Source organism: Synchiropus splendidus, chromosome 8 (genome assembly GCF_027744825.2).
Source record: "Synchiropus splendidus isolate RoL2022-P1 chromosome 8, RoL_Sspl_1.0, whole genome shotgun sequence".
NCBI lineage: Eukaryota > Metazoa > Chordata > Actinopteri > Syngnathiformes > Callionymidae > Synchiropus > Synchiropus splendidus.
In genome coordinates, this window is record NC_071341.1 from 17,025,868 (window position 1) to 17,036,723 (window position 10,856).

General features: G+C 49.5%; 1 protein-coding gene across 1 annotated transcript; it reads left to right on the forward strand.

Annotated features, from left to right (window-relative positions):
• The first annotated feature begins 616 nt into the window (after window positions 1-616).
• On the forward strand, window positions 617-6,833 carry ccdc9 (coiled-coil domain containing 9). The gene is made up of 15 exons (XM_053872803.1): window positions 617-723; window positions 1,034-1,110; window positions 1,175-1,279; window positions 1,399-1,545; window positions 1,626-1,994; window positions 2,067-2,150; window positions 2,223-2,387; window positions 2,466-2,647; window positions 2,734-2,795; window positions 3,361-3,481; window positions 3,546-3,669; window positions 3,923-4,373; window positions 4,530-4,724; window positions 4,961-5,077; window positions 6,401-6,833. Exons 1-15 carry the CDS (start codon window positions 705-707, stop codon window positions 6,403-6,405), a joined length of 2,223 nt encoding a protein of 740 aa, XP_053728778.1. The 5' UTR covers window positions 617-704; the 3' UTR covers window positions 6,406-6,833.
• Window positions 6,834-10,856: the final 4,023 nt, after the last annotated feature.

Below are 10,856 nucleotides of genomic sequence, written 5' to 3' on the forward strand. Positions count from 1 at the left end.
ATGAGGGCTGTCAACGAATCCGAAAAAGCATTCCAGCTGATGAAAAATGCGTCATGTCGCGTTTATAGAAGGTGATTCATCTATACGCACTCCAGACATAAGATGGCGCTGTTTCACTGTCCAATCTCGCCCACGACCGCGTTCAGAGACAAATGTGCCGTAGAAGAAGAAAGACACCGGATGCCAAATAATGAGGACACATTGAGTCGCGGGACTTCGCAAAGCGTCAAACATTGTCATTGATGCAACAAAGCCGACTCAGGTGATTTATAAAAGGAGTCTTTAAAGGTCCATTTCGACGTGGACTTCATTTTCGCGGCGTGTCGTGTGGTTGTGACGTCATTATCCGAAGTAGACAGCGCGATGTTGTTCACGCTGCCGCCGAGCAGAAACTAAAAGCATATATAATAATAATCAGGTTTCGTTTTTAGCGATTAGAGGTCCGAGTCTCTCAGTTTCTAGTCACGATCGGATGCGCTAACACGCTTACGAGAGGCTTTAATTGTTCGGTTCCCTGGATGCAAGATCACCTGTGATTGGCTCAGTAGACGAGCGAGGTGAGTAGATCTGCGTCAGTTTTCGTTGTTCGGTTCTGTTCGTCATAAATAAGTCGTCTGGCATCAACTGGATGACAGTATTGGATTGTAGCGCAGAATATTTGAAACGCGACAGACACATAAAAGGAGAATGAAGAGCTCAACAATATGTTACATTGTGTCGATGGTAATAGTGAGAATTATACTTTAGCAATCATCTAAGACAAACCGATTAAAACGTGAAACGGTGAGGCATAGAACTCGCCTTGATCGGTTCCAAAGTCGCGAGGCAACTTAATGGAAAAGGATCGATCGGCTTTTAGGTTCGATTATCACCTTTGGATCCTTGGTTCAGAACGTGTTGGGTATTCTAAGATCACCGTTTTCATACTGTGTGTGATTTGAGTTTTGGAGTTAAATAGTTTGAGGACTTAAAGGTGCTAAGACAGAGACAACTAAACAGCTTAAAAAGCTTATGATCCAATGATGTTTTCCAGCAGGAACAGCTGGTCCTGCTGATCTTCTTCGTCCCGCAAGCCCAGAGGTTTATGAAGGCGAGCACCAGGCTGCGATGGTGAGTGCTGAAGGATTTCAGATGATTCGGTCTGTTCGCTAAATCAATGTGAAATCTTCTTCAGTCTTCCACCGTGGATTTGAAAACCAAGGAGGAGAAGGATGCAGAGCTGGACAGAAGGATTGAAGCTCTGCGGAAGAAGAATGAGGCACTTGTCAAGCGTTACCAGGTGCGAAACATCACCGTCTCATTCAACCAATGTCGGGAGAAATCCTGTCTCTTGATTCAACTTTTGTGTTTCCGTCTATAGCAACATGAGTTGTTTCTGACATCTCTCAATGGCTGCAGGAAATTGAAGAAGACAAGAAGAAGGCAGAGCAGGAGGGCATTGCTGTGACGACCACAAGGAAGCCCAGACCACATGAGCCTGAGGACAGAAGGAGGCCAGAGAAGGAGAACTTCACTGTGACTGTCGATCTTTCAAAACCAACAGCGGTAAGACTTCATACTAAGCACTCGCTTCTGTCTGGAGACCAAGTGTGGCACCCCTTCCCTGAGTGTTTCTGTCCTCATAGGAGAAAAGAGTTCTGAATGACCGAAAGCCCAGAGGACGGAAGACGTCTGAAGACAGTGAGGGCCACAGTCCGCCTCGCAGGACGGGGTCTGGCCGAGTGGGTCAGGGCGGGCAGCGAGGAGGCGCTCGACAGGAGAGAAGGGAGTGGGAGCCCAGGACTCCACGTGACGGGGAACCAAAAGCCCCACGAGATGGTGAAGCGAAGCCCCAAAGGCACGCAGATTCCAGGCCCCCCAGGGATGCAGAACGACGGCCACATAGAGAGGGAGACCCCGGAGAATCGGGCGGTCAGGGACGCAGAGGTGGAAGGAGAGGAAGAGGGGGCGGCGGGGGAGGACCGCCCGGAGGTGGTGGTGACAGAAAAAACAAGGTAAACGCTCCTCAGATGTGTGTTGTTGGGGTAGTTTGCTGAAGCTGTGTGGATGTGATGAACCTGCTGCAGGAGTGGGAGGAGAAGAGAAGACAGAACATTGAGAAGATGAACGAGGAGATGGAGAGGATCGCGGAGTACGAGCGGGGACAGTTGGTGAGGCATATTTTGCTCTTTTGAAAGCCAAACAAACCGGACTGTGCTTCGATAACCTCATTTTAATTCCAGTCGGATGGTGACAAGCCACTCCGCAACTTCCTGGACGACCCGAGACGCTCCGGTCCTGTTCCTGACTCTGACCGAAAAGAGGGTAGCCGGAGACACGTGAGGAACTGGGGAGGACTGGACTTTGACAACGTGAAGACTGGAGCTGAGCTGGAGCGAGAGTGGACCGTGAGTCGGACCATCCCTGCTGCAGTCACCAGGAAGCTGAGTCGTGTTTTAACCTGCCTGTTTTCTCTCACGCCATAGAGTCGGCGCCCGGGTCAGAAAGGCTCGGTGGACATGACCATGTCCATGACGGGCCGGGAGAGAGCCGAGTACCTGCGCTGGAAGAAGGAGCGCGAGCAGATCGACGAAGAGAGACTGGCACGCCATCGTAACGCCACGGGCCAGTGGCGGAGGGAGTGGGACATGCAGAAGACTGACACCATGTAGGAACCCAGACGCTTGCTTGCATCGGCTCAGGAAACTTTGAGTCAGTGGTCAGATGTTTGAGCGTCTCATGCTGACTGTGCAGGTTCAAGGAGGATCCATCTGTGACCTCGGAGGGCATGACCTCAGAGGGCGGCGGCAGGAGAGGCAAGTACAGCTGCTCACACTCGTCCTGGACCTGCGAGACGTGACGTCTCTCACACATGTTCTTATATTTCCATCGTTCTGAGGACGTCTCATTGCCATAACCCTTTCCCCGGCCTCTCCCCCTAAACTGAACCATCCAAAACAGATGACTAACCTTAACCAGGACTCTGAACCAAACTAAAACCCAGTTGTAATGACCCAGTTATTTTGACATTTACACCCCCAAAACTCGACGTTCACCAGCCCAAATGTCCTTTTAAGATCCAGTGTTTTGTCAAAGATACATGGAAGTCCATACAAGAATGTTAATGCATGTGTGTGTAATCACTGCAGTCTCAGGTCACAAGCACTGCTGATCCCAGAGCTGCTCCCTGGAGACATCCACTTAACGCTGACCTTTGTAATGACTTTCATCAGCCCCACCCCCCCCATTACAGTTTTAATCATCAAATATCTTCTTGACTCCCCACTGATCTCCTCATTTCACCTTCTCTTTATGGCTCCCACTCTTCATTTCATGTGACCTTCCGCCTTCTCTTGTCCTTCCGTTTAATCTGCTCTCCAGACGACGGGCGGCGTCCTCCCAGAGCACCAACATTCGGTGACTTTGTGTCTCAGGGGAGGTCGCAGGGTCACCGAGGAGACCGGGGTCGAGGGAAGGGAAGAGGACAGAGGCAGAGCTACAGGTGAGATGAAAACGTTTTGGAGTGATCGGCTTCTGATTCCCTCACATTGTCTGTTCGCCTCCAGCATGCATGACAACCGCTGGGAGGGAGAGAAGGAGGAGGAGGAGGAGGGGAGAGAGAAGCAGGACCGGGTGAAGAAGGAGGAGAACGTTAAAAAGGAGAAGCCCAAAGCAGCTCCAGCTCAGACTGTAAGTGTCGTGTGGAACATGGGTCCTCAGCTTAAGAGTCTGTGTGAGTCCTGACTGTGTTGCACACCTCGCACACTGTGTAGCCAGTATGGACTCCAGCTGGACCTGAGAGGATAAGAGTGTGCGTGAGTGTGGTGATGATGTGGGAACATCAAACGTGTGTTCACAAATACATAGCAGTTGATCCTCAGTAGGACCTGGTGATATCACGAGCATTTTTCTCCATCATGGTGATGTGGAATTTACTGCTCAGGTGGAACCCAAGCCTGAAGATGAAGACGAGGATGAGTGGGAGGATGCCAGCGACGGAGAGGTGGAGGAGGAAGGTTCTGACGCAGAGCAGGACGAGAAGAGAGACACGGGAAATGAGAAGCCATCCTCCTCCAGCAGCCCGAAGGAGCAGCGGACCCCCAGACCCAAAGTCCACATCCCAGCGCCGGCACCGGTGCCCGAGTCTCCGGAGGGCGCCAAGCCCATCAGCCCGTTCACGCTGCCGGAGGGCTACAGGCCGGTGACGGACTGGGGTGAGGAGATGGAGATGCTGTCTCCGAGGAGCAGCATGGGGGGGGACAGCCCGCTGAAACCCTCCAGCACGGAGTCTAGCCCGGCCGAGAAGAAGGAGCAGCGGGTGGAGGGTCAGGCCGACGTGTCGGTGGAAGTCACCCAGCCCGAGGACTCGGAGAGACCAGAGGACGAGGACTCAGGTGAACCACTCTCCGACACGCCGTGTAGGGAGGAGTTAGTGGAGATCCTGCCTCAGCTCTCTTTACTTTCCACTGTCTTCACCAATTTCTTTTCTTTTCTTCACCTGCCGGCGCACCCCACCTCCCTCTCTCCCTCCTCTGTATCTCTCTGATCAGCTGCAGCAGTTGTCTCTCCACCTCCTGAACAGGTGCACTCTCCTCCAGTTCCTTCAGAACCAGAGTCTGGTCTCCAGACTCCACCACCTGATCTCTCCTCAGAGGAGTCCGACTCCACTCCTTCCGCTGTCTCGGTGGTGAACCCGTCCGAGGCCCGAGAGGCTGTGGCGCTGATGGAGCAGGATTCTCTGGAGGGTAAACAAGCAGCTAAAGTCTTTGGTGAAGGTGAAAGATGTTCCTCAAGCTGGACTGAGGCTCTGGAGCTGCTTGGTGTCCGGAAGGAAACAGAGTAGAACGAATACATTTCAGTTCAGTCTCCTGGACTCTTGTTGAAGGAGAACGTGCCCTTTCTCTCTGGCCTCCTTGTGCTTGCTCACCTCTCTGACTGCTTCAGTGGTTCTGATGGAAGCTCTGCTCTGTGTCTCCTCCAGTGGACGAGCCCTCATCTGTTGTGGCCCCTGAAGCTCCGCTGAGGAACTGCGAGCCACAAGACGATGCTGGAACAAGCGAGGTGGAGAAGACGGAGACGAAGGACGAGCCTTCGCCAGGTGAGCGCCGTTTCTGTTGCACCCCCCCCAGGATGGTGTAGATGTTTCGCGCCCCCCAACTCTTCGCCACCTTTGTGAATAGTATCATTCGCCTGTAAAATTATTAAAAGTACACCTCTGCATAACATTGTATCCTTGTAAACATTAAAGAAAAGAAAAAAAGTAATACAGATCAACTTGCAATAAAGAATAATTACCATTGTCTTGGTCTGTAACAGAAAAGACCCCCGTCCCCACTATTTGAGAAGGACTGATGTAAATCAAAGACACTGTTTGGCGAGTGAATCGCTCTTGACTTGCCCTCTGCTCCCAGAGCCCCACTAGTGGAAGCGAGCTTCACCACAGTAATACCTTTTAATGTTTAATTCGTCCTGCGGCTGTACGACCGGGCAGCACATGAGTCAGTGAACTAAAAGAGGTCTGACTCACAGGTGAAAAGTCAGTTCTGGGTAAGTGAATGTTTCAGTCTCATGCTTCCAGCTTCACTCTGACGCAGTAATCTGCGGTCGACGGAGTGCTGGGATGGGTCTGTGGTTTTAAATGGCGTCGTTCACATTGCTCTCTCCGAGCTGGATCAGATGAATCAGAGGTTATTTTCAATGATTCTGAAGATGAGATTTGAATCATCGGTCGCCTTCAAAACTTCAGGCGTCACCAGCCTCATGACCACCATGGATGCTGAGTGTAGCTGCATCAGTCGGTCGCACTCTTTTGTCAACAGATTTGACTATAATTCCTCAGCCAGTTTCAAATCATAGCAGTTGGGAATTGCACCCATCTGAGGCAGTAGAGCGCCACCTATCGACCATGCTTTCAAGCGTCACGGAAAGATTTATGCTTGTTTATATCGACAAAGCTCAATTGTGAGCATTAACTGTACTAGGTGTTCAAAATGAGGCAGTTAGAATGTGTCACGGGGGTGAAAAAACTTTAGCATTTTCGATGTGTCAACAGTGTTTTGGGTGAAAATGTTTGGGTGGTTGTGGGTCGGGCGTGGCAGCAGGCCACATGTCGTTTCTCCCTGTTGCTCACTGATGAGTGGTAATGCGATCTCTCACACACGCATCCGATGTAGTAATGGCCTGATTGTGGTGGGAGGGTTGTTTGGGTGAATTAAAGGCTCAATTGAATTCAGGCTTTGGGGAGGAAATGAGCTTCAGCTGGTCACAGAGCTGATAAAGTGTTGTGAAGCGATGGCGTGCGATTGAATTAGATCATGGCGAGAGAGGGAGATAGCTGCTGTTGGGCTTGAAGCTGTGGTGACGCAGGAGCCCTTCTTTCTGCCGCTGAACTGAACTTGTCTCCCGATGTTTGTGTCGACAGAGTGACGCCGCAAAATTACACCGGAGGAGGATGATGTCGTCATCGGCCTCGTCCTCAACAAACCCTAGTGCTCAGGTCGTGACCCAATCGGCTGCTCACCCGGGCCCCTTCCCTGCTGCTGGAACTAGAACTCAGATTTTAATCATCACCACGACTGCTCCAGAAGACATTAATTCACTTCCAACTGAGCTCTGTCCACCTTGACCTGCGCTGAAATTTGTGGTAAATTAAAGCTTTGTTTCCTGGGTGGTCTCATCTGGTCGTCCTGGCAAGGACAGTGGACAGATGATGCTTGGCAACCACCGTTAAACTTAACAAGCGCAAACTCCTATTTTAAATTTTAGTTTTGTCTCTGAAAGTTTGTACACATCAACTTTGTTTTCTCATTTAGTCAATAAATGTTCTTCTGAGGATCTGATTTGGCGAATTCTTATCTTTATTTCAATTATTATTTTATATAGGTTTCTTTTTCTTCGTGACTTTCTGTGTTATTTTCAAATATTTTTGTTTTATGTCTTCACCTTCGTGACTGTGACCTTGGGTTCAGTGGACCGGAAGAAGGCTTTCCTTCCCCGTCTCTCCCCTCATTTGGCTCGGAAGCTCGTGGAAATCGACGGTCCGCTAGTTCTGTTTTCACGCTGTCATCGCTCCGTCGTCTCCGCTTCGCTGTGCACACATGAATCACCGAATCACGTGTGTCCGAGCGGCAGAACCCCAACCTCTTCTGCGGGACGTTTCCCCTCAAACTCTCAGCCAATCAGCAGCCGCTGCGCACTTTCGACCCCGCCCCTTTTGAGTCTGCATCAAGCCATACGTTGCACAGGCTCAGCTCAACCGGAAATTAGTCTTTAGTTTCACTATACAAGTCTTCCGCGAAGTAACTGGCACTTCTTTAAGATTAACTAAAACTTGTGACTGCAATCAATTGTATAAAAATACGCCAGCACAACCGAGTACACTCAACATCAAGAGAGAAAACGACAGATTTAAACCTTACGTTTAATTTCTCCTTCCCTATGTTTACTTTGAAGGCAATAACCGGAAACGATCTGCTTCAAGCCGACGAGCTGAACTGCGTCCCGTCCATCCTCCGCGGTGAAGCCTCTTCGAGTTCAGACTGTCCGGTGAAGGTGGAGGACGGCGACAGAACCACCGGAGAAAAGGCTCCGGGACTCTCCACATCTGAGCCCAGGCTGACGTCCGGCAGGACCGGAACCACTGAGAGCAGGAGCAGCTCCGCTGGACGAACTTAAATGAACGCGCCTGGGAAACATCTGGATCTATATTTGGCGCACATCCCGAGATGAACGCTGCCGACAGACAGGTGACCGTGGAGAAGCTGAACGGGGACATGAGGAGGCCAAGCTACCCTGGAGAGCTGCGGGCCAAACACGTCAACATGTCCACCAAGATTTGGGTCAAAGTGGCGATGGCCATCGCCTACTTCCTGTGCGTGTCCGTGGCCGCGTTCATCCTGGTCATCTACTACGTTTTCTTCTGGACCCCGGACCCCCACAGCACCAACAGCACAGCTGGCGGGACGCCGAACCGGACTGAGTGCACTCCCAAACTGGGATAACGGCGGCCGCCGAAGGGACGCGCCGGCGGTTCCTGGGGGCCGCGGGTTCGAGTCCCCCTAACTACTCTGGGTCTGTGGTGCTGAGCGGTTTGTCGGGGGTGGCACTTATAAGATTTTAATAACGAATAACTGTTGGATGTTGATCGAAACATCTTTTAGTGGCACTAAAACAACAATCTAATTTCTTTTCACGACTGAAAAGAATCTCCGAAACTTCTGATTTTTCTTCTGACAGGATTCGAACACTAACGTCTGCTCGGTAAACTTCAAACAATGCGACTTTATTTTGAACTTGTAATAAAAAAATAGGGAAACGTGAGAAAGAAATGTAGTTTTATTAGCACCTGCTAATATATTTTTTATTATTTTTTTTAATGAAAGGAAAATGCGGTTTATTTTTTATCTCAACTTTTTTTCTATGTTGGCTGCTGGAAGTTAGTTGACAAACATTTTCACCTCCTGACATTGTGTAAAAGGAAAAATGAGTTAAGAGATCCCTACTACTGCGTCACTAGTGGGAAACAGAGAAGCGACACACAAACACACAACAGGGAGCCTCATACCTGACTCTTTTATTCTCTTGCACACAACAATATTCAATAATTCATTGAAAATTTCTCCTTTTCATGTTTGAATAACCTCAAAGAGCTGTAGTTTTTAGCCGTTTCTGCAACATTTCAATGCTGTGTGATGCTAACCGCTACAGTTGGCATCTTAAAAATAGTCATGTGACGTGTCACTTCCTGAACCTGTCTCGCCCTGGTCCAAACCTGGACTCAGTGTTAGGGGATCAACGTTCCTCAGAAGCTACAAACTATCAAGCAAAAACCTTGTGGGGGGGACCAAGACTGTTCCTGGGACAACCCCCCACCACCACCCTCCAAAGCACCCCCGCCCCCTGCACTGACCATATATCCGAATGCCTTTTTCTTTCAGCAGGAAGCTGTTTTCTTCAGGTATCTAGAGGAGCCTCAGTTCTGTAGCCGCAGTGACCCGGTCACGTTATACTCTGTAGTTTGTCTTGATAACCAGAACGGGCTTCCGTGCAGCTCTACGCACCTGTGAACCTTTGAGACTGTTGTTGTTGACAATGTAGCCTCCAGAATCTGCTATGACATGATGATAAACTATGCATCTACTCAGTGGGCTTGTCTCCTTCTTCGCTGTCTCGGGTGTTGCAATTCCAGAAGACAGACTGTGTCTCGATCTCTTTGGTCCACCAGGGGCTTCTTTGTATTCTGGGTGTGAGGGTTCAACTCCCTCAGTGTGAACTCAGCACTGGAGAGGTTAGAGTGAAGGATGTGGATTTGCAAGTCTGAGTCTGCACAAGCTTCTCTGTGCGACTGGAGAAGGATGGACCGCTGTCTAGACTTAGACTCAGAACCTCCTGCTCTGTGGGGTCACATCTGGTCCAGCAAGCCCACAGACAGCCTCAAACACTGCCACTGCCTGCTTCAATAAATCATCAGACGAGAGCTGAACGGCAGCCGAGTGTTGGTGAGTCAGCAGCTCTGGTCCTCTCCGGACTGCAGCAGCACTAACTCTGCTGCAGTTCTCCCTTTTTCCCGACAGACACTGCAGCTGCTGCACCGCTGTGCTCTGGAGCTGCAAGAATCCATCATCACTGTGGAGGCCCAACTTTTCTTAAAGGTCCCGCATGCTGGTCCAGAGCTAGAGTTAGTGTCAGGTGACTGCTCAGCCGAGTCCCTGATGGACGACGGCTTTTTCAAAGACTGCTCCATCAACATGATGGAGGTCAGGCAAGGCGCTGCGACTGAGCGAGACTGACGTGACAAACACCTCATGTGCTCTGCTGCGGAAGATGTGACCATGTAAGGAAGTCACTTCCACGATGACGCTGATATAAACAAACAACAGTTCCCAAACACGTGTCTGCAGCAGCTCTGAGGAAGAGACAAGGACCTGGAGGAGATCCAGCTGAGGTGACCTCAGCTGTGAGGAGTGAAGAAGGCAGTGACCTCATTCTCATCACCTTTAAACAAAATTATAAAGCAGGAGGCGCTATCCAGTGGCCTGGAAAGACAAGTACGGTTTCATGAAGCTTTGTGAGCTGCCTGAGAGACAGCACTGCGGCAAGCTGACCCGGTGGTAACTTCTTATGGAAGGGGCAGGAAGCGACTCTACTGCACTAACATAGATGTTTAATTCACTCAATTGATTTAACAGTTTTCAATGTCAGAGGTCAGAGGGGATGGAAATGTCACAGGAAAATGTGAATAATCGAAATCATTTAACCCCTTTCACTTAGAAGACCTCCATTCTCCTCCTCCTCCTCCCCTCTCTCTCTCACACACGCGTTTTTTTATTATATCCTTGTGAGGACACTCATTGACGTAATGCTTTGCCCAGCCTCTTACGCTTAACTTAACCATCCAAAACAAATGGCTAATCTTAACTAGGACTCTGAACCGGACAGAAACCCACTTATAATGACCTTGTTTTTCTGAAGTTTTCATTCTCAATTTGAAGCCTGGACTTGTAGGGACCGGTAAAAATGTCCCCGCAAGTAGGTGTTTTCCCAAGAATTAGTCCCGACAAGAATAGGTATATGAAGTACTCACGCACACTTAAAGTAGCATTTTTAATGAGCGTGATGAAAAGAGTTTGCTTTAAGTTATGAAGATTCGGTTTCAAATAGTGTAAAATTCAGTCAAGATTAAGGGACAGTGGATGAGTGAAGTTTGTAATGCAACATACATGTTTGTGTTAAATGTAGTCATGTTTATATTTATCTATTTGTCGAGTCAGAATGTGTTTGGTTTGAATACATGATCTAATCTAATGAAAATAATATCGTCTTTTTGCGTCACAGAGCAGTGCGCATGTAAAGCCACTAGATGCCGCCGTTCTTTATTA